Source organism: Macrobrachium rosenbergii, chromosome 3, assembly GCF_040412425.1.
Source record: "Macrobrachium rosenbergii isolate ZJJX-2024 chromosome 3, ASM4041242v1, whole genome shotgun sequence".
Lineage (NCBI taxonomy): Eukaryota > Metazoa > Arthropoda > Malacostraca > Decapoda > Palaemonidae > Macrobrachium > Macrobrachium rosenbergii.
This window is the reverse complement of record NC_089743.1, coordinates 90,802,261-90,827,174: the sequence shown is the minus strand read 5'-3', so window position 1 is coordinate 90,827,174 and position 24,914 is coordinate 90,802,261. Positions and strand designations below refer to the sequence as shown.

General features: G+C 36.6%; 1 protein-coding gene across 15 annotated transcripts in view; it reads left to right on the top strand.

Moving 5' to 3' along the window:
• LOC136827599 (axotactin-like) overlaps positions 1-24,914 on the top strand; it is a 73,141-nt gene that overhangs the window by 6,214 nt on the left and 42,013 nt on the right. For 13 of the 15 annotated variants that reach the window (XM_067085129.1, XM_067085155.1, XM_067085090.1 and 10 more), the window contains exons 2-11: positions 12,288-12,661; positions 13,743-14,639; positions 16,715-16,891; positions 17,337-17,481; positions 18,035-18,104; positions 18,721-18,841; positions 19,877-20,053; positions 20,829-21,000; positions 22,581-22,699; positions 24,403-24,509. In XM_067085129.1, the coding sequence (XP_066941230.1) occupies positions 12,421-12,661; positions 13,743-14,639; positions 16,715-16,891; positions 17,337-17,481; positions 18,035-18,104; positions 18,721-18,841; positions 19,877-20,053; positions 20,829-21,000; positions 22,581-22,699; positions 24,403-24,509 (2,226 nt within the window). In that variant the 5' untranslated portion in view covers positions 12,288-12,420. The remainder of the gene's footprint in view (positions 1-12,287; positions 12,662-13,742; positions 14,640-16,714; positions 16,892-17,336; positions 17,482-18,034; positions 18,105-18,720; positions 18,842-19,876; positions 20,054-20,828; positions 21,001-22,580; positions 22,700-24,402; positions 24,510-24,914) is intronic. The other 2 variants (XM_067085135.1, XM_067085123.1) reach the window with 1 other exon arrangement.

Genomic DNA, 24,914 nt, shown 5'->3' with positions numbered 1-24,914 from the left:
TTAGCAGACCTGAAAGCATAATGACCCATTGTGTCTGACATGCGAAAACCATTAATTACCATGAAATGCTGCTCACGCAGAGTCATGCATGTTAGAGGGAGACGCCAACTTACTGCTGATTATCGAATTCCTTCCGTAAGTCCTCCCAAGTTGAGAACCCTGTACAGTGCCGTGTGTTTTAGGGTTGCCTCTCATAGCAGAGGAGATTTTTTCTCTTTATTATTACTGTTTAGTTCGACGGAAGGGTATTGAGCAGGAGAGACGCGCAGTTACATATGCGAATTGTGCAACTGCCTGTTGAAAATCGTTGCAGAACGAATCAAACCGGTTAGGAAAGGACAGACGATGCAGAATCTTTAGTTCAAACTAGTTAAGGTGGTTACTGAGTCAGGGAAGTGTGAGAATGAATGAATGCCTAGAGGGTATTGGACTCACAGATGAGAACAACGCCCTCTTTCATCATGTTAATAATCACTCCACACCGGTGCAAATGAAGAGAATGCACTTCTTTGTAAGAAGTGGCAGTGACTTTTCAGCTCAAGAAGAATCGAATGTCACCAGGCAGCTCTCTGGTCTCGGCATTCAAAGAAGAAAATTGTCAAATTAACTGATAAAGTATCAGATAACAGTAATCCTAAAGACGCCGGTGTTCAGGGGAACCACACTTTGGTATGGATAAGATTTCCTCGTTTTCATATAAATTTCTGCCTTAATTATGTGCAGTAGGGTAAGTGTGTTTTATGTATATTCATCATACGCCTTTCCCTCTCAGAGGAGTTGGCTTCAGAGAATGCTACCCTTCCAGTTATTAGCAAGCCTTTCATGGAAGATTCTGGTAATTCCATATCTTTCTTCATCTTAGCTACTACCCTTCCCGGTCAGCTAACCACTAGGTTAATGGGGCACCATAGACTTTTCAGAAAGGGGTCCTGGGCATTTCCCTTCCACTGTTCAAGCGAGCTCGATCTTTTGTCTGGCATAGGTAAAGGATTTTCCATACAAGCAAATTTTTCATCGATTTTTATTATATAAAACTTCACGTCGAGTTTGTGTTTTATATTTACAAAGGTGGATTTACTTGTATTTCCAAATGCGTTAATGAGGTCTTTGCCGTTCTTCTTGTTTGGCGTTAAGGCTGTACAGTAACCTTCTTTCCTTCTGCAGCCAAGCTTCGGAATTCTTTTCCTGCTTCCAGTTTTTCTCGACGCCTATACCCTCTCTATCTTCCAGATTCAGAAAGGTCTATAGTTTCCTTCTTGGTCGATCCGTACCTTTCTTCCTTCCCTTGACGTTTCCTCGTTTTCTTTTAAGGTTAAGCCTGGGGTCGGCAGGGGCGTCGGGTTGTCCAGTTCCATCAGGTTTTCTGCCCTTATTAAATCCGGTTCACATTTCAAAGCACTGTTCAGTCTTGGCCTCACGTCTTTCTCCTTACCATATTATTTATAGGTACTTGCATACTGTGCCTGTTTGTTTATTTAGCTACTAAGGTTCTGATTCATTTTGTCAATCAGGTTGATTATTTGTTCATTTTACTGTAACAGGAAATGACATATATGAAAGTGTGGGTATTCAAAGCACCATTCAATCTTGGTCTCATGTCTTTCTCCTTGCCATATTATTTATAGGTACTTGCATAATGTGCCTGCTTATTTAGCTACTAAAATTCTGATTCATTTTGTAAATCAGTGTAATTAATATTTCATTTTACTGTAACAGGAAAAGACATATCTTATAATGAAAATGTGGGAAATTTTTTGCAGACTAATAAAAGAAAGAGACGCAAAATGACCGAATCACCGAATGATATTTTGAAGGGTATAAAGTACAGGTTGAAATGTAGGACATAAAGAAGTAATATTGTGAATGATAACACAGCTTCACAATACACCCACGGCTGTAGCCAGCTGCATAACGTACTGTAAGAAACTCGCTCGATAAGATAAAGGGTACATTCATAGTGTTTGATAAAAAACAAAACAGGAAAACCACGTGAGAAAGAGAATGATTTAGTAATTCACTAATTTTGTCGAGAGAATACCTGTTCAATCTTCCATCCCTCTTGCATGCAGTCTTGATGTCCTCATTCAACCGAGTCGTTTTTTAAAATTAGTTTGGACCGTTTTATAGATTCAAATTTCCAACCATTTGTTATTCTGAAAATTGCATAAATTGACTTCACGAAAAAGTACATGTACATACATGCATAACACGCAGAAGATTAAAACTAATAAATGTACCTATACTCATGCATGCCTCAACATAAGTATAACCATGTATGCATGCATGCATAAACGCAAAGCTGTTTTATGCTTCCAGAAGAGAGAGTCTCGAAGTATGTAGACAAGCGTTACTCTTTGCCATTCATTATTCCGTTACATTCACGTCGACCATAACATTAAGCAAGGGAGGTGAAGTGAAGTTACCCGTACCTGGCAATCATTTCCCCCCCCCTCTCTCGCCGCCGTTGGAAGAGCTGTTTTGGTTGGGGGCGGGCGGTTGGTGGGGAGGGGAACAAAGTCTCCGCTGTGGATACGCTATCAGTAGAGATAACGAGGGTGGAAAGTGAAGGTCTTATCTTTTGGTTGGGTTGAACGCACCCGGTCTGTCCCTTCTTACGATTCATCTCTCCCACAATGTGTTTCAGATCGTCTGTCAACACATTTCGCCCAGTTTCATTACTTCTAATCGACTTGGTTAATTATCATTACTTTTATGAGTTTTAATATGATCTCAGCATGTTATCGAGTATTTAATGTCATATGGAACTTCATTTTCGTCTGATTTTGTAGGATTGTAGGAAGTCATTCTGTTGTACTGAATCTCATTCAATATATATACGTCACCTGAGATAGCGCCTTATATCTATTCTGTTTGAGACTTTGGGAATTTTGGTCGTGTTTTCTCAGCAAGAATTAGGACATTAAACGTCTTCCTTATTTGTTAGGAACAGAAAGTGCGTCACTGTAGTGGTCGAGGAAAGAAAACGCAGTTAAATACATTTTTGGAAATAAAGAATATGTGGATGATTACGCACTCACATTTGCTCTGTTAAACTATATTTTTAAACGGCAAGCACAGACGAAAACTTCAAACAGATACACAAAGCAGTCTTTGAGAAATAAAGGTAAAATGCGCATAAATCACAATAAATATACTAAATGTATTCTACTGTAGTCTTATGCGAGAGCGTCTTGGACCAGATGTTAGATAATACCTACACTGAAATCTTTCATTCATAGTTTCATTAGGCGAAGCCAAGATGGCCATACATACAAATATATTGACCAAACGTGAATCTCTTCTGTTCATGAGGATTCTCCCCCTGCTTCCGTATTTTTCTGGTTCTTGTCAACGTCCTCACTTGAAGTAGCAGAGATGTCTTTCGCTTCTCTTGAAACCCTTTTCCCTGCCTTACCTGTCCCACTGGCATTTGCTCTCAAAAATACCACTGGATTACCACTGCTGGACTGGTGTCGGTGTTTTAGAGGTAGCTGAATTTATGAGGTCTGTTTTGGATCGTAAAATACCTTTTATACTATAGGCACAGATTTTTCATTATAGTATCTTTCTCCTACGATTCAGAAGTCTCAATCCCATGGGTTATTTCGCCGTCAGATTTACTCCTTTATTATCTGTGATAGCATCCGTAACAGTCGTCACGATGGATTGTAGGTTAATGAGTGATGATAACACCACTTCTGTAGGGCTAGAGTTCGAATCCCACTAAACGAGACAGAACATCTTCATTAATTTCTTCTTCGGATTCGAGGGTTATAGTGGTCAGCGTATCGTAAATGTTTGAGGGAATCGAGTAGTTAATGTGACTGGTAGATTCTACATGTGCAATAATTTTCATCTCTTAAAAAACTGATTAATACCTTACTAAAGGTCAGTAGATAACGAGGCTTCAAGTGCTAATGAAAAAAGAACAAGCGGTCAATATATTTGCATGTATGGCCATCTTGGATTCGCCTGGTGAAACTATGAATGAAAGATTTCAGTGTAGGTATTATCTAACATCTGGTCCAAGACGTTCTCGTATAAGACTACAGTAGAAGACATGTAGTATATTTATTGTGGTTTATGCGCATTTTACCTTTATTTCTCAAAGACTGCTTTATGTATCTGTCTAAAGTTTTCGCCTGTGCTTGCGTTTCCTTTCCCCAACTGACTTTTCAACAGTGACTCAAGGGGGGAGGAAAACTCTTCACATGAATGAGCAAACTCTCGCTAGCTTCTATTGCACAGTCAAATTATGGCACTCTTGTGCAAGATTTACACTGGTTATATGGTGGGTTTCAAGCAAAGGAGGTCTTTTTACGTGATAGCGGTTCAATTAAAGGAAGTCTTGTTATATGGTAGGCATTGTTTATGTTACATTACCACCAGAGACCATACCTACGCACTTGATATGCAACACTGGAGGTTGGAAGGCCTCCCTGCATGCTAATGGCAATATATTACAGCTAGGGTAGCAATAGAGAGAGAGAGAGAGAGAGAGAGAGAGAGAGAGAGAGAGAGAGAGAGAGATTATTTGATGGATAGAGTTGAAAACTGCCAAATGGAAAATAAGATGCCCATCTCTCTCTCTCTCTCTCTGTTGTCCAGCAGTAACTCTTCTTCTACATCTTTTCTTAAAGAACTTTGGGACTGATTTTTCGTTACTGTCCACTTGCAGGAGTGCAAGACTGTCCTGTGACAGAATAGCTCTTGGAATTCATTATTATCTAGTATACAGTCCTTGAGGAAGTACACTTTGAAGGCTTTAGTACTTGAAATCAGTATGATAATTTTAGTCCTTGTAATCAGTTACCTATTTAACAAGTGTTCTGGGATTATCTGTATTCTATTCTTTGTACTGAAAAGGCCATTTAGGTTATAGAGACCAATGAAATATTCGAAAGAAGCTGTGCAGGTAGGATCTACTGGGCTAATAAAATACCCAGTTTGACTCTGAATACAAGAAATGGTATGCTTGAGCAAACTGGGGTATTTCGCATTATGTAACCCACATGGCATTTAAAGAATTTTTTTTTTTTTTAGCCATACTGCCCGGCGTCAGTAGGAGAGATCGCTGATAAACTATTCTGAGCGTAATATTCAGAGATAAATATTCCCTTCTCGATAGCCATGCTGATTACTTAATGGCTCCTCTCATTACCAACATTCTCATATACTTACATATGGATCATGTTAAGGCCTCTGTGTTACTAACGGGAGAAGCCCATTCTGTGTTCGTGTGCGTGTGTGTGTGTCTGTCTCATGGTCTTACTCTAGTTGAATATGCAAGTACAGGTTTGAGAGCGTGCCTAACGAGAGCATGTCTTTAAAGCCTGATTTCAGATGATCAAAACAAGTAGCAAAAGCATCGATGCTGAAAGGAAGAAGAAGAAGAAGAAGAAGAAGAAGAAGGAGGAATATAAACAAGACGGTGTCCAGTCGAATTTGACGTTTTAATGACACAAGAGGGGATGTATTAAAAATCACGTGGGATATTTCTCTGCTGCAGATTTCATTACTACAACTATCGAATTCAGAACCTTACTCCGATTTAGTCTTTCTGATCTCATCTAATGCGTCGTAAGTGAAATAGTGAAGACTGGAAGTCAGTATAATATAGCTCTCTCTCTCTTGTTGGTCATTTCGACAACCAGAATACTTTCGCAATTGTTCTAACTCGATCTGGCACCTGAAATCCAACTCCAAAGTCAGAAATGACAGCATTGCTTTCAACAGCCGTTGCTAATACAATCAAATTCACACGGAGGGGGCCTCATTGAGGTACTCCCAATCCCTGGAGAGGCGATGTTGCCATTCTACAGACAATTTACGTATTACTGTACTCTCGCTGCCTTTGAATGTATCTTCCAAGCATGTATTGTTAAAGAGTATGTATACCTGACCATGAGTAGCTATACATTCATCCGAATGAATTATATATATATATATATATATATATTGTATATATATATATAATATATATATATTGTATATATATATAATATATATATATATTGTATATATATTAGACACACACATACATATATCGAGAGAGAGAGAGAGAGAGAGAGAGAGAGAGAGAGAGAGAGAGAGAGAGAGAAGCACATTTTTATGCAGTGATTTAGCATTCGAATAAAGGCGTTGGACCTTGCCAATAACATCAGTGTTGTGTCCAGTTTTAGCCGCATTTGTTCAAACGGTGAAAAATTTCAAACTCCCAAGTTGCTGTTCATTCCTTTATAAAAAGGAAAGAATTTCGTATTCACAGCACTCGTGTGTAGGAAAACATGCATTATATAATCGTCTCATATGTAGAGTAATGTACGTAATTACATACTGGCTATCTTTGCATGCATGATAAAAGCGAGTTGTAATCGCCCCAGCTTTGTCTTGTACACACACAAATATATATATGTATACATATACATACACATGTATATACACATGCATATATATATATATATATATATATATATATATATATATATATATATATATATATATATATATATATATATATATATATATATATATATGATTATAACCACCTTACCTCGTGATTCATCGATCTCACATTACCACAGGTGAAAAATAAAAGACTGGGTGTTGGTCCTAACCGGTTTCGACTCTATTTCCAAACACAAACACCCACACACACACGCGTGCACACACATATAAATATAAATGTATATATCTATTATCACGCCATTTTCGGTTTCATATTTGATTCTTAACGAGTAAACTTTTCGTTACAAACCGTCACAGTCAGAGCCCTTTTCCGCCATTACCGGTTGACAGACTACCAAATACTTCAAACGCTTCTTGAGTCAACAGAGGCACAGTGGGATTTAAATGAACCTTCACATACCGTCACCATCACCGGGAGCAATGTCGGGTTTCTCGCTCAGTGAGTGACGTGACGTCAGAAGGAAGAGGTTTCCGGTTCTCGACAAGTCTCTAGGGATGAGGTTGGCCCCGCCCTTTCTTGACCCCTGCTGACCCATTCACAGCTCGGTCAGTCGGTGGAGAAGACAGGTCAGGTACTAATGATGTACCTTGCAAACGTGAGCGGAGGACTGTACCTTACAGATAATGTGGCACGTGTATATACAGTATATATATATATTTAGATATATGTATGTATATATATATATATATATATATATATATATATATATATATATATATATATTTACATATATTTAGATATATATATATATGTATTTATATATATATATATATATATATATATATATATATAGAGAGAGAGAGAGAGAGAGAGAGAGAGAGAGAGAGAGAGAGAGAGAGAGAGAGATCACGTGATAATGTGATTATAATCATATATATATATATATATATATATATATATATATATATATATATATATATATATATTTATTTACTGGCTAAGAACCAATTGGTTACTTAGCAACGGGACCTACAGTCCTACTGTGGAATCCAAGAACCACATTATAGCGAGAAATGAATTTCTATCACCAGAAATAAATTCCTCTAACTCTTCATCAGCCGGCCGGGGGAATTGAACTCCGGCCCAACAGACATACAAGACCGTTGGAGACTGCAGCATGAAGCCTTTTGCCTTAACGGGAGTGGCCACGGAGAATAACAACACATGTCATTGCCACACTCATTCTCAACCTACTGAATGGTGGATGAACTCTGGTGTGGTAAAACTAACATGTTACTAGTCGCTTCGTGAAACTGTCATAAATATTATGGCTCTTTTTCTCCTTTCTCATATATTGTATGTATATAATATTTATATGTGTGTGTGGGGGTTGTATATGTATGTACATTATATATATATATATATATATATATATATATATATATATATATATATATATATATATATATATATATATATATATATATATGACTGTGAAATATTTTCTGTTAAAACAGAATTCCATCAAATATAGGGGAGCCCATAGAAATGCCCAAATGTGGAAAATAAAGGCTATATTTCAGAGACCAAACTGTCTCTCTCCTCAGGCAAATAGTGAATTCACTATTTGCCTGAGGAGACAGGCAGTTTGGTCTCTGAAATATAGCCTTTATTTTCCACATTTTAGCATATATATATATATATATATATATATATATATATATATATATATATATATATATATGAACATTTCCAAATTGAAGGAACAGACAAAGTGATTACGAAGGAAACCTACATTCAGTGCGACCCTCAGATTATGGCTTTTGATAAGTGTGAATCCAAGTGTATTTGGAGTGGTCTTGTCACAAGCGATAAGATTTGATAAGGGCGACCCTACTCTGCTGATACGGCTGAACTTGGGGTTTTATTTTTTACGTAACAATACGGTTCCACTCCTTTCTCGAGCTGTCTTTTTATAGAAATACCATTAAAAACATTAGATGCTTAGGATACTTTGGCTTCTGTCTATCTATCTTTTTATCTATAGAAAAACATGACTTCATGCGCATGAAAGTTTGTAGGGGTTGGCATCAGTGAGTGGAATTTTTTTCGCTTCTCAGTAGTTCTTTCAGGATAAGGGCACTATACAGTGCCTTTACCCCACCTGGCTATGGCCCATAGCACACGATTAACTACCAAGTACATAGTTAATTGTTTAGGTCAACAGAGGCGCAATGGAATTTTTGGAGATCGAATTATATATGTATATATATATATACATATATATATATATATATATATATATATATATATATATATATATATATATATATATATATATATATATATATCTGTGTATGTGTGTGTGCATTGAAACAAATGGCTTAGTTTTAGAACTGGCAGTAGGCTGTCCACCCCTGAACATTCCAACATAAGAAATCACTCCAAAATGTGTAAAACCTATATTACATAGAATACAAAGACTTCAAAGTTGTTGGAAGAGTTTACAATGATATTGACCTGGGCAGTTTAGAATTTCTTGTAATAAAAAAGACAGCCCCAACCCTAAATACCCAGTTGTCATCTACGCAATTGTTTGTACACTAATTTGATGTTTTACAGACACGTTGTCATTGTTTTTTTAAATGTTTTCTCTCAGTCTCCTCACGTCCACTGCTCGGGTGGGTTCTTGTGTGTAGCTGTGTGTTGAATTTGTTTTCCTATTTATCTTTCATCTCATACTTTGTAGTGATTTTCTGTGTTTTATTTTTTCCAATGTGATTTATATGAGTGTTTTTAAGTGTAAAATTAAACTATTATAGTGTCTTAAAATGGTTTCAGCCTTGAAAATGCCGACTGGAAAGTACGTTTCGAAACGTCGGCCAATCAACTGTTTTATGTACAAGATGCCTGTCCCTTCGCTTCACCTTATATATATACATACACACATACATACACATATGCAGTTTCATACACGTATACATACATGCTGTTATACTCAGGCATCCAAGAATGCAGTAACCTTTGTGTTCATAAACATATTATTATGATTACTAGTCATGGCATGACTGAATCTTGGCGTCAGTCAAGAGGCAGCGTTGATGCAGGCTCACTTTTCCAGGAGAAAAGTTCGTTACTAGAAGTATTATGAGGGCAGCTAAACCGGTTGGTAAATGTGGCAGGCATGAAATGGGTTTGCCGTGAGATTACGCAACAGTGTCTTCGTTTTACAAGGCTATGATCACCAGAGGAAGTCTAGAACAGACGTCATAAATACAGAACTGTGATTAAGCTGCTGCCACCCCAGATCAGCTTGTCCTTGGATCATCCGCAATAAAATGTTTAAAAGCCTAGGTGAAGCCAGAGCAATAAATCGTGTCATGTGATTCATTCCTACACAGAATTTTTCGAAATTCTGAGAACGAGTCCTGTCATATATATTTACTTTATTTATGATTTATGCCCGTTCTGTTCACTTCTTTGGTGAACGGAGGCACATTTGGATTTAAAGACACCTGTCTGAAATATTTTCCATCAATTGAATCGATTACGATAACAATTCTAACCTCTCACTGGGCTTACATTCATTCCTTGTTGTTCTAAACCTCACAGCTTATATTTAGAAATCTACAAATAATAACTTTTATTTCTTTTAGATATGTTCGATTCTGATGCGAGGTACAGCATGTGTATATATATATATATAAATAAATATATATATATATATATATATATATATATATATATATATATATATATATATATATATATATATATATATATATATATATATATATATATATATAATAATGAAATCCACTGGTCACTTTTACCAGATATATATGTAATTGCAACAGCCACAATCCACTCTTGACTTCTCGAATTCTTCTCGCTTTTTGGATATGCTTATCACTGCAAAGCCGTAAGATCTTGCGCTTGGATCTTACGGCTTCTGTAGTGACAAGCATATCCAAAAAAAAAAAAAAAAAAAAAAAAAAAAAAAAAGAATTCGAGAAGTTAAGAGGGCATTGCATATTACAATTACATATATATATATATATATATATATATATATATATATATATATATATATATATATATATATATATATATATGAGAGAGAGAGAGAGAGCACAGAAGAGACCAAGTACTCTCTCTTCCAATGGAAGATTCAGCGCGGGGCACTGGTGCCCGAGATGACGACAAGAGGAGGTGGCGTTCTGGAACCCTGTCCTTAAATGGCGGGCGATCGCGCCCGGCATTAATGTCTGACCTTTCTTATTTATTCCTGGGCTGGAGCAGCTACGTTGCGTAAGAGCCGAAGTTTATGGTCCTGATTCGCTTAAGGCGCCGATCTCTGTCATCCTGACCGTCTCGTTTGTGAAAAGATATGCAAGGCTTCACCCCACGAGTGTAGTAGCAGCACTCGCCAGTGTGGGCTCGCTGCCGAAATTGAATGCCGAGTTTCACGGAGTGGGCGAGATGGTTCACAGATAGATATGTACACACAAATATGTGTATAGTTGTAAGTGTGCGTACGACTGCACGCCTTTTGCCTTCATGGATGGAATTTTCAGAAAACTGGAATTATTTCATATATATATATATATATATATATATATATATATATATATATATATATATATATATATATATATATCTTCTATAATGATAAAATTCAGTGGATCTCGTTTGTCCTCCCCGGATGACACAGTAGGGGAGACATGACACAGCCACCCAGCCCCTGCAAACCGGTTGGTCAGCCCTGGGTGGGGGCGGGGTAGGTAGGGGAGACATTCACCCTCCTCCTGCAAACCTGTTTGTCCGCCCTGGGTCGGGGTGGGGTAGGTAGGGGATTGGGAAGGTAGGGAGACAGAAGCGCTGGGTTCCAGTGCGTGTAGCGTGTGCCAACAAGCTCGTGTGTGTATATATATATATATATATATATATATATATATATATATATATATATATATATATATATATATATATATATATATATATGTATATATATATATATATATATATATATATATATATATATATATATATATATATATATATATATATATATATATATATATATATATATATATATATATATATATATATATATATATATATATATATATAGCTTCTGAGTGAAACTGAGATATTAAACGTTCAGTTTTGCATTTTAAATGTATGTCAGGCTTCTTATGATTTAAGATAGTGTATCAGATCACGCTAGATAATTTACATACACCATAGAGCACTGGAAATCTTGTGTGATTGTATGTACACAGGCACACACATACACGTGTATATATGTATATATGTGTGTGTATATATATATATATATATATATATATATATATATATATATATATATATATATATATATATATACATATGTGTGTATATATATATATATATATATATATATATATATATATATATATATATATATATATATATATATATATTATATATATATATTTATGTGAATATGTGAAAGGACTCTTAGAAAGTGAATCTGACTCCCCGTAGTGAATTAACGTAGAAATGAATGAAAAATGACATCGAACAGCTTTCTAATGATGTATCTCACAAAGAAACTTAGTTATTTGCCTCCTGTCTCGAAACATGGCGATGAATATAGCAGGACAATATATAAGGGAATAAAACTGATAATTATCTAACAGCAATACCTTTAGAGACATCTCTTTCCACACATTCGAATAATATAAGTAACGAGATTAATATATTATTAATTTCATTGCTTGTATCATTCGAATGTGGGAATAATATATGTAATGAAATTAATATATTTAAAAAAAAAAAAAAAAAAAGAGAGGTTTTGAAGCCCTTCATATCACATCTCTTCTTCTGCCATCAGATACACCTGTCCCTGTTACTGGCTGTCACCGTTTCCTTTGCCGTCACTTTCGTCCTGTCGAATCCCGTCCCTCAGTCCGACCACAGCCACCACCACCACCACGGCCACCATTCGACGGGAGCGGAGCAGGACTATGAGGATGCCGACTACTACGATTACTACTACGAGGAGGGAGGCGAGACCGAAAAGCCCTGCTGAGGCTGCCCCTCCTCCGGCTGGCGTAGTGGATGAGGGAGGTCACGACCACTCTCCCTCAGATGCTGTTGGAGATGTCGCTAAGGGAGCGTCTGAGAATCCCCACCACCACCACCATCGTGGGCATGAGGTGACGATGGCGAAGATGCCTCCGGTAGAAGGTGGCCACGAAATTCCAAGTGAGAACATATTTTTTTCCCTAAAGAAATCTGTTTATTTGACCGTCATGTACGTTGACTTATAACAAATGAATTGTTGAAGTTGAGAGACACAGGTTTTGAAATTTAATTCGCTGTTTGTTTTATATTTGAAATACTTTAGGTGCTGTAAAATTAAGGCGCTCAGATTTCATAGCAAGCATAGATAGAATGATCTAACGGCTATTTTTCGCTCTGCTTTTAATTAATTTCATCTAGTAAGTCAAGGCATTGTTTTCTAGTTCCTCTAGTGTGATTTTTATAGAACATAATTATGCAGCATCTAGTCGATTGGAGAATGAGATGCAGGATTATGGGTCAGCATAAACGGGGTAGGTTATGGAATGATAATGAATATCGTATTTTAAGTTCGATTATATGAAAAGAAGAAGATCATCTTTCTTAAATGCTCTCTAACTATCAATGGTAGTAAACAAAAGCCATCATCAATTTTCGCCTCAGGTGATAACAGAATAGTTAGTGGGTCTGCCCTACTTTTCCCTGCTCTGCTGGATTTAGTTTGCTTTTTATCTCATGAACATCTAGACGATGCCCCTTTTCTCACTCGGCCAGGCGGCTGAGATTTCCTGCCCCTTCCAGGATGATCAGTTCTGGTTTTGCTTCCTGTGAGACAAGAGTAAATCTCGTGTCCAGCTCAGAGGAATAAAACCGTACATGTTTTGACTTACGAACCTTTACTGCAGATAGTGTAGCAATGCGTTGCTTTGTACCTTTGCATGCAAAAAGGCTTTGCCATGAATTTTTCCATAAGGTAAGTAGTCTTCTTAATTGATATGCTTTTTAACTTGCTTGGCTGAAGACATTATTACTGAGACGATTGCAGCTCTAACCCTGATTACTTACAATGATTGAAGAATGCCGACATGATTCCTCTAACCCTGCAGAAGATTGCAGTGCAAGCTTTACAGTGCATGGCTATGCTGAGCCTCTGATTCCTTAAGCCGCTGCTAACACTGCTATTCGAGCAACAGCAAACAAGATCTGCCTCTTGCACTCTCTTTCCTGGCGTGAGATTTGGAACTTTATTTTTTCTGATTTCCAGTAGACACAGATGGATTAGCAAAAGGCGTTGCAGAGTCATCACAGGATGTGGAGACCTTACCAATTCCGCTGCCACTGAAGAGCCAAGGAGAGCAAATTATGGTTGAAGAGTCAGAGAGTTTACCAGAAAACAGTATTGACCAGGTGCCTAATTCTGTTCCAGTGGAAGCTGAGGTGCCAAGTGTACAAATGAGTGAAAATCATGCAGAAGGCAGTCAACCTGCTGGGATTCCAGGAGCATTGCCAGGTATTAAAGGTGCAACTGGAAATGAACCTGCAATTCCAGACAGCATTTTAGAAGGTGAAATTCATCAAGAACTGAGTGTTGACAGTCCAAATATTATTGAAAATGAAGTTCCCCAAGAACTGTCTGCTATCTCAGACCCTTTAGAAAAGCAAGACGACCAAGCTCTGGCAAAAGATGACATTCCAAGTTCAGCAGATGGCGCAAACTCAGTCCAGTCTTCTGGAAATGATGATATCCCAGTAGATGCTGTGGCCCAGGCAGCACTGGCAGCACCCCTTGTCGAGACTGAAAATCAAGAAACTGTAAATCCAAAAGCAAATGAAGGAGCTGCAGAGAATGTTATGTTAGAATTAGAAACACCAGAAAACTCCTTGGGATCACTTGATGTTGTTCTAGATGCAGAACTTCCCTCTGGCATAGAACCAGTGTTTCCCGCTGTTGCGAATGTTTCAGAGAATGGAACTTCAGGTCCAGCAATAGCAGACGCTGGTGTAGAATTAGGCACTGTGATAGGTAACATAACAAAAACAGAAAATCCAATGATCATATCGCCAACAGCAAAACTTCCACCTCCAGTTACTGAGCCTTCACTTCCTTCACCAACACTTACAGAAAAAACACCTATCTCCAGTGATGTTTTAAAACTTGATAGTGAGTAAGCATTCTTTAACGTAACTCACCATGCAAATGTTACTTGTTACATTGTCTCTAATTAACAAGATGGCAGTGATATTGAAGTTTTTAAAGATGATTTTCATTTATTAGTAAGAGTTTCCAGGGCCGTGTGCAGGATTTTTTTTTTACAAAGGAGGGATTAGAGAAATGATTTTTTCATACCGTAGTTTATCAGTTTTTTATACTGGTAAAATGAGTGACAAAATAAAGCAGACTAAAATGATCAGACAGGAAAATAAAGTAATCTAAAATGATCAGACAGTACACTGTTTTATAAAAAAATATATTTTTTTTACCTCTTAGAAACGGCACATTCTCTACATTTTTTCGTATTTTAACACTTTATTCCTTCCAAATGGTGGTGGGTGGTGGGTTTTAGGGTTAAATTCCACGTGCACTAGAGCAGACGACATAAAACCGTCTATATTTGATTTATGCCTTTTACATGCAGACTGCTGTTACAGAATCTTTTTATACTCTCTTTTTTTTAATCTCATTCTGAGACTGCTTTTACAGAATCTTTTTATACTCTCTTTTTTTTAATCTCATTCTTAGACTGCTTTTACAGAATCTTTTTCTACTCTCTTTTTTTTAATCTCATTCTTAGCGCTTCTCTGAACTTTTGGCCCTGTCCGTATTTGAAGTCTTATTAGACAGGGTTATGGGCCTTAGCCACTGGCGTAGTGGTAATTAGCAAAGTATGGATCAGGCATCTTCTTTTCTTTCACAGTGCTTCTTTCTCAAATGAATGATTTTACATTCAGTGTCCTTTTGAAAATGCCACCCTTTTAAGCACGACCTCATTTGTTTAGTCTCAACCATACCTACACCTACAACTAAGCCTTTCTGTAAACTTTTGAATAATGAGTTTGTGTTTATTGCTCTTATCAAGTTTTTTTTATAGAAATAATGCATAAAAACATCCTCTGTTCCTGAGAAGGGGGGTGTTTTCATGCTTTTAGCTATTGCTTCTCATACTTTGTATCAAAAGAATTGAGAACATGTCATGTATTCATCACAAGGAACCTGGATCGTCATGATCATCTCTGTTAGAATCTGTAGGGATTTCTCAGTGCTCAGTCAAGGAAGAGATCTTCTAAACTACCTTGATTTTCCTTGTTATTTTCTTTCTGAAGAACTCGGGAACTTTCTTGCCTATATTCTTGGTATTTACATGAATACAATGTATTCCTTCCCTATCTGCCACTTCCTCTGCTTTTATTGATTCCCCTCAGCAGATATATTCTTCCTATTCCTCTTTGCTAATGTTGTTCAGGCTCTCTTTGTCCTACTGTACTCTTGTGCAGGTGATTCTACTCTTCACAACCATTTTCTTGTTCTTCACAGCTGACTGTGCTGTCCTAACAATTTTTGCAGATATAAATGGTACATTTTTGGTCTTTCAGTGGCGCATTCAATTAAGGGGATGCTCAGAGATTTTGCTTTCCTTGTTAAGAGTTGAATAAGACCCTTCCCACTTACTCATTAATTTATTTCTTGCCAATAGGTAGGGGTGACTTTCATTTGTACAAAATTCCACGCTTTTTTTTCCCTGTCTCATAACTGAACCACTGCCTTTTGGATGTTTATGAGGTACACTTAAAGATTTATCTGTCTACAGGTTGAAGTGAAGGTTCAGCTACTCTGATTATTCAGATCTAAAATATGGAATTCCTTTCCCATTTCCCCCATTCTATTCATTATGACCAGTACGTTATTCCGTACCCCGATACTGAATCCGACGGTACAACATGGTAGGGAAATTAAGCAGAGACAGAGACGAACAGGGTAGACATTCTTCAGGCTCAGCGTTCAAAAATAAATTCTTTCCTCACAGATGTGACTTACTGAACTTTGTGGAGCAATGTCTTTTATATCCTAAACGAGTGTATTTTTCAGATTTTAATAAAATCACGTCTTAGTTAAGCAGGATTTATGATGATTTTTCCAGTCAGAATCTTGTTACAATAACTATGAATAAGTTGATACACTTTGTTCGAGCGTTGCTTTCATCTTAGTCTTTCATTCTTCTCCTCCTCTTCGAACGCCAGAGAGTTGCACACAACCGCCCGTAACGGGAATGTGCAGAGGAGCGTTCCCTATGTTTTATTTTGATCCGAAGACTCTCCAGTGCAAGCAGTTTGTTTACGGAGGCTGCCGAGGCAACGAGAACATCCACCGAACAGCCGAAGACTGTTATAAAAAGTGCTACCCAGCTGGGATGAAGAGTAAGTGACACAGCTCGAGTTTTGTATATTTATCTTATACGAAGCGACCAATTACCTTTAGTCGTCATTTTCATGATAATTGCTTGCTAGCAACGTGACTTTTTTTTCTTATAGATACTTGTTTAACACACAGATAGTTCGATAGAATTAGGTCTCATTTTTTTCTTATAGATACTTGTTTAACACACAGGTAGTTCGGTAGAATTAGGTCTCATTTTCTCAAAGTTATCTGATCGGAATACTAATCACTTTCATGAAAACAATTTGCTAGATACACAATGATTTGTCTGATAGTTATTGAATAGGACTGTCTCATTTTCTGAAAGTTATCTGTACGCAATACTAACCACATTCACGATAACTAGTTAATTAATCACTTAGAAATACGACAAAGTTTTTCTACGATTGACTCCAAGAATTCAGATGCATTTTTGTGTGTCTGCAGAGACTGCAACAGCCGTATCGACGAAGGCCTCCCAAAACGGCTACCTGATTATCAGGAGCGGAACCGGTGCCTCTGTCCTGACCTTCACGGGGAAAGAAGTGGCCGCAAAGGTCGATCCACCAGTCCTGACTGACTTTACCATCACGTTAGTTTTTATCCCGATTTTACTTTAGATGCGTTAATAGACGTGAAAGTTCTTGGTACTGACCTTCTGCCTGTCACTTTCCTGTGGGATTCGCTTATACCATGATTAAATGAAATGTGTTCGATGTCTGCGTTTTCTTTGGTTACTGGTTTTACTCGTTTTTCCATCATTGAGCTGCAGTGACGTTAAGTGTGGTATAGCTGTGGCCAAGATGCACTTTTTTTTGATAGTCACATTCCCTTTTCGAAACTGTCATCATGCGTCTTTTGAATCCATAAGAAATTTCTCCTGAATGTGCCATCAAATAATGCAGTTCATTTAATCAGAATAGTAATAATGTTAATTAACTGCTTTAATGGATGAAATAAGAAACATCTACAGAAAAAGAGTCAAGTGGAGTATAACGTTAAGCATGTGTCCTTTCAAAAGCGACAATAAATACTTTTGCATAAGGAAATACTATTTTTTCTTACGAGATATTGATATCAGTAGTGTCTGATGGGTTATATTATATTCAGTAATTGTTTTAATTTTTCACCTTGTCTTAATCCAGTGGCGTCTACGCATTCAAACTTCACTTCAGGACTGATAGACCTCACGGCTTTATAGCGTTCTTGCGTCAGGTAGGATGTTACTTACTCTTCTATGTAGTAATACAATAATGTTAAATATATATATATATATATATATATATATATATATATATATATATATATATATATATATATATATATATATATATATAACTGAATCACGAAAATATGGAACGTGATGAATATATAAATAAAGATAAAATCCACGAAGGAAACGGAAACACTGGAGTGCTGCGAGGCCTTTCGACGCTAGGTCCTTTACTTAGCAGACTGAAGACATATAACAGTAAGTTTACAAAGAAAGCTCATATAAATGACAGATGGGGATTTTATATATATATATATATATATATATATATATATATATATATATATATATATATATATATATATATATATATATAGCCACAATTGTCTCTCAATTTCTTTGTCCCAATATTTTGGAAATTACATAACAATATATATATTGGAGAAGCAAATCCACAGTTATGTATATGTACATATATTTAAAGATAAATAAACCTATACTGATTTATCTTTAAATATATGCACCTATACATACCTGTGGACTTGCTTCTCCATTCTAAGACTCGTGCTACTATGAGTATTTTTTAAATAATCAGAAAATAATCTGTTTGTCACCCAGGTCACGGTCCCCGAGGAGGTCAAGGACAAGCGCCTACAGCTCTACATCTACCTGAAGAAGGGCCACTTAGGAGTCACTCACATCTTCGACGGGAAGACCGAGACTTTCATCATGAGGCGAGGTGGGAGGGAAATCACGATCGCCTTGTTTTTTTTTTTTTTTCCTGGGGAGTTTGTGCGTTCGTTTGTGGTCATTTCGTGCCTCCTGCTCTGCATGCTTGTGGTGTTTCTTTTTCAGGAAGATCGATCCAGAACTTTGATGTGTGATTGAGTTTTCGGAAAGCTCAGTAGGGAAGTCTCATTAATATTGAGTTTTCGGAAAGCTCAGTAGGGAAGTCTCGTTAATATTTCAGGTTTCATTAAGATGAACAGGGAAGTTTGATGTATGACTGAGTTTTCGTAAAGCTCAGATATTTCAGGTTTCATTAAGATGAACAGGGAACTTTGACGTATGACTTGAGTTTTCGTAAAGCTCAGATATTTTAGGTTTCATTAAGATGAACAGGGAACTTTGATGAATATTTGAGTCTTCACAAAGATTACTGGGATATTTTGATTCGTGTTTGAGTTTACATGAAGATTTATATGGAACTCTGAATAATAAGCAACTTTATGGTATGTTTGAGTTGCCACTAAGATTGATAGGGGGCTATATTCCATTTTGGTTTTCCATAGAGGTTGATAAGTAACTTTGATGCATATTTAAGCTTTCATACGGAATTTTATAACATGCTTGAATTTTTACAAAGCTAAGTACGAAACTGAAATACAGTATGTTTTGAAATGTTGGATGTTTGAGTTTTCATAAAGGCAAATAATAAAGTCTGAAGCATATTTTAGTCTCATGAATATTAATAAGTAACTTTGAAACAGGTCTGAGTTTTCATGATGATGAATAATATAGAACTGTATTGCAAAATTCAAAAGCGATGATGTGCATTTGGGTTTTCATAGTGATTAAAAGAGAACCTAGATGCTTATCATTTTAGTTCCAGTGAACAAATAGGGAAATCAGATCCTTATCTGAATATTCTTGAATGGAAGTAATTCTGCTACTTCCCGTCCTTGTGAGACTCTAGATGACGTATTTCTCTTACATCTTCCAAATGTGTATAGAAGTATTACTCTCTAAAACCTTGTATGCTTGTACTCAACAGGAGGGCTGCAAGGAGGAAACTGGCACTCGGCTTCGATCAAGATAGACTCTAGCAACGGAGAGCTGACGCTGAACGTAGACGGCCAACAGGAGTACTTCACCATTGGAGCGTTGGGTCTCAGGCCTCACTATGGAGGGAGTACCTTGGAAGGCTTTCAGTCTGTACTCTGGGTTGGAGGCAAGTATTCCACATCAAAATCTAAGGAAAATATCTGGGGCGCGAATTCAACATTCTTGGCGACCCGGAAATATAGATGACCCTGTGCATTAACTTTAGAGGTTTGGTTTGATGTACAATAGATACACACGTACAATAGATACACACATGCGCAGGCACTCACAGTCACTGACGAAGCGAGCATCCTTATCACTGGAACACCATCTGTGCGTATATACACATGCACATATATATAGGCCTATATGTACTGTATGTATGTATGTATGTATGTATGTATATATATATATATATATATATATATATATATATATATATATATATATATATATATATATATGTAGAATTTACTGGTCACTTTTACCAGATATATATGTAATTGTAATAGCCACAATGCCCTCTTAACCTCTCGAGGTCAGGTCAGGTTGGCAACGTGACCTCCTTGTGGTTATGGTGACACGGGTTCGTTTCGCGCTACCGGACATCACGACAACTTCAATTTCTTGCACTTGGATCTTAAGGCTTTATAGTGACAAGCGTATCCAAAAAAGCGAAGAATTCGAGAAGATAAGAGGGCATTGTGACTATATATATATATATATATATATATATATATATATATATATATATATATATATATATATATATATATATATATATATATATATATATATATATATATATATATATATATATATATCTTAAACTTTACCAGCAAACATAAAATCTGCAAATACACCCTCGAATAATTGCTTTCGTTTGTCATCCTACTTGACAGGTGTATTCGATAACGAGGTGATCTCGGAGGAGATGACCTTCGGAATCGAACCCTTCCACGGCTGCATTCAACACCTGAGCCTCAGCAGTGGTCCTACCTCGGAGGAAATGGTTGCAGTCAAGCCTCTGGTAGCCACGAGGCACACTGGAGTTAGAGAACATTGCGCCAACAAGTAAGAAGGACTACGATCATTTTGTTTTGATTGAATTCTGTCGTAGCACTTTTGGTAGAGTTTACCAATTGGTTCTTAGCCGCGTAAAATAAATCTATTCCTTCGGGCCAGCCCTAGGAGAGCTGTTAATCAGCTCAGTGGTCTGGTAAAACTAAGGTATACTTACTTATAATTTAACTGAGGTTGAAATACGGGTACTGAATTCATCGTTTGTAGATTTTGAGGTTCATTCAGTCTAGATGAAAGTACGAGTATTGAGGTCGTTGTCATGTAAACATATCATACTAAGAGCATTGATGGATGGTTTGTTATGTAAACGTCGCAGACAGAACTTTGGAATATTCCAAAGATACGAATGCAGGAGATATTTGTAGTTTTGGTGAATGTACAGCAAAACTTGAAAAATTACAGATTTAATAGAGAGAGAGAGAATATCTTTTGCAGTATCTATTTTTCGGTAATGTAAAAAAAAGGGTAAAAACTTTGCGTTATATCTACCAAATATGTTTGATAAATTTATAATTTGTTTATACGCACTTTGAGAAATAAAGAAGAGAAAACAATGTGTCAGAAACGACAGTATCCTAAGTCATGTTTAAAAGGCAATACACATGTAACATTCCGATGAGATGTTGAACCTTCACTGAAAATATGTTTAAATGGCTAATGCATATTTACTAAACCCATATGCAGTAAATGTGCCTCGCTGTCGAACTCCTCAGTTCCAGAGGTCCTTTATTCCTCACACCACTGGACTGCGGAACAGCCTCCCTTCAGAGGATGTCGTGTAATTGGAACTTCAGAAGTTCAAGCGAAGGAGCAATGCATTACTACCCTAATAGTATTCTCCTCGTATTTTAATGCATTTTTATGTATTTGTTAATTTATTAGTTTATTTTCTTTCTTTTTTAATGAGGGGGATCTCTTTCTGTATTTCCCTTAACCTCCTCTTATTTCTTCCTGATGAACACCATAATATTCTTTGGAAGCTTGAATTTCAAGTCAGTGGTCCCTTTGGTGGGCTTGTTCCATATGAATAGGTTTCGTCTTCTGAATAATAATAATAATAATAATAATAATAATAATAATAATAATAATAATAATAATAATAATAATAATAATAATAATAATGGAACGAGAAACCCACAAGATTCCTGTGTGTAACTTGTTTGCTTGTAAATATTTACATGTTACTTTTAAACATGTAAATATTTACAAGTAAACAAGTTATACACAGGAATCTTGTGGGCTTCTCTTTCCATCTTCAGAAGAAAACTGAAAGAAGTTTTTGTTTGGTTAATAGTAATAATAATAATAATAATAATAATAATAATAATAATAATAATAATAATAATAATAATAATAATAATAATTGCGAGAAAAGCTCTCTATCACGAGAGTTCGTAAATGTTCTGAAGGGTCCACAATAATATAACTGTTTAAAGCTCGTGTAAAATTCATAAAAGCTTTTATAAATTTTACACGAGCTTTAAACAGTTATATCATTGTGGACCCTTGAGAACAAATAATAATAATAATAATAAAAAAAAAACAAAACTGACCTCTTGCTTTCCTTTCAGCTGTAACGACAGGTTCAGGAACTTGTGCTCGAGAAAATCCCACTGCGTGGAACATTTCGATCACAGCACCTGCGATTGCTTCAACAGCGGCCAGGACGGACCTAAATGCAAGAACCCAGGTGAGTGACAAATTGCTGAACTGTGATGGAGAAAAATTTGCTGAAAACTGCTGTAAGTGTTAAAGCCATTCGACCTGATGATGAAGACATTCGTTGGTAAAACGTTACACTTGTTGTTCAGAGAACTTAGAGGGCTCAGTCACAATAGGATGGCCCCAATTTCCATCCACCCCAAAAAGTGTGAATAGCAATATGTCAGAATGGAAAGAGAAAGCTGTAATTTAAAGCTAGTGTATGCCTGCCGAGATTTCGAGTTTGATGATAGCTAATTATCATAATGATTGAGATGAATGCCATTAAAACGTTAGACAAGTTCTAAAAGCTATCTGTAATAAGTTATATCTGTTTATAAAGGCAATTGTGCTTGAAGGGGTCTCCGGGAGAAATATGGAAGCAAGTTAAGTTAGGCACTTTGAAAACGCTGAGATGATTATCATGAAATTGCTAGTTTGATTATAGTAAAGCAGTTCAATGAACTGTCATTTTCAAGAATGAAACTGTTATAAATCAAAGAACTGAGCCCGTTATCGTTAATGTAAAATTACTATCAGTGAAAAGGTCAAGACAGTGCCCGTTTCTACCTAGTATAAACAGCCACTTATACTAAGAGAGTTAGGGCAGTTATGATAAAAGATGATCTGTTTCAAATAAATTGATTTTGGACATGACGGAAGATTAAAACCATTTGCAAAGCTAAAACATATACATACGATTAAAGTTTACCTCGATTTTGTTGAGCTATTTTTCAGTGTTGATAAGATAGTCACACTACGAAAATCAAATAATTTTTCGTTACAGTTAATTAAGATGGAGATGATAAAAGGGTTGAAATTTTTCATTAAAGTTAATTAGGATGGCGATGATAAAAGGGTTGAAATTTTTCATAACAGTTAATTAAGATGAAGATGGTAAAAGGGTTGAAATTTTCTATAACAGTTAATTAAGATGGAGATGATAAAAGGGTTGAAATTTTTCATAACAATTAAGATGGACATGATAAAAGGATTGAATTATCACTTTCAGGGAGAAAAAATTCAGTTGTATACAACAGTATGAAGTAATCCATAATCTGAATGTCAGTCCACACTTGAAAGACCAGACTGTACCGATAAAGCAATGAACAACTGCAAAGGCCAATGGGAATGGCAATCTAATGCCCTATTCTAGCCCAGGCCCAAAGAAAACGAGAAACGAGAAAAAGGGAGAAAAGCAGGTTAGAAGTCAGGAAAACTGAAGCAGGAAGTTTGCCAGTCGAAGGAAATAAGTTTTCAGATTCACTGAAAGAATGAGGTCTCTTTCATTAAGACAACTGTAAGGATAAAAGAATGAATCTAGATTGGAACTGGAACTAGAATATAAAATTTAGGCCAAAGGCCATGCACTAGTACCTATGAGGTCATTCAGCGCTGAAAGGGAAATTGAGAGTAAATAGGTCTGAAAGGACTAACAGTAGGAAACCTCAAAGCAGTTGCAACATGAAACAATTGTAAGGAGAGGGTTGAGGAAAGTAAGAGGGAAGAAAGAGAATATGAACTAAGGCACAGTAAAAAGAATGAAATGGACTGTAGTTAGGGGCCGACGGGACGCTGCAAAGAACCTTAAGTAATGCCTACAGTGCACCACGTGAGGTACACTGATGGCACTGAGCCCCTACTGTGAGTGAATCCCGACTGATATTAATTTTGTTTTTTATTCTTCATCAGACGTTCCGGTTCTGTCCCTGAACGGGGACGGGCACGTGGTCCATCGGCTGTACGAGTGGATGGACCGGGTCCATTCCTACACGAATCGTATCTCCGTTGCCTTCAAGGTCAGTTCATTCTCTCTCATGTCGAGAAAGTCTGTGTGGTGATAGGTTAGTTTTACTTTACAAGCAATTGACCTAATTAGCTTCTAGCCAAAGGATCTTTTGAAAGTTTTAGGTTAGTTTTATTTTACAAGCAATTGACCCAATTAGCTTCAAGCAAAAGGATCTTTTGAAAGTCTTTCCGTTGTTTCACTCTTGGAATCAACACGATGGGCAAATGCTCCGACTCACGATTACGAATATACACACACACATATTATAATGAATTGGTCTTATTAACTTCTTTATATATTTTTTCTTACTCCCATAAAAAGAAACTTTCTTGTCAAGAACAATTTGGTCAGTGCTTCTTGGAATCGCTAAGGCTTTTGATGTTTGTGATCATAAACAGCAGTATTTACTTACTGT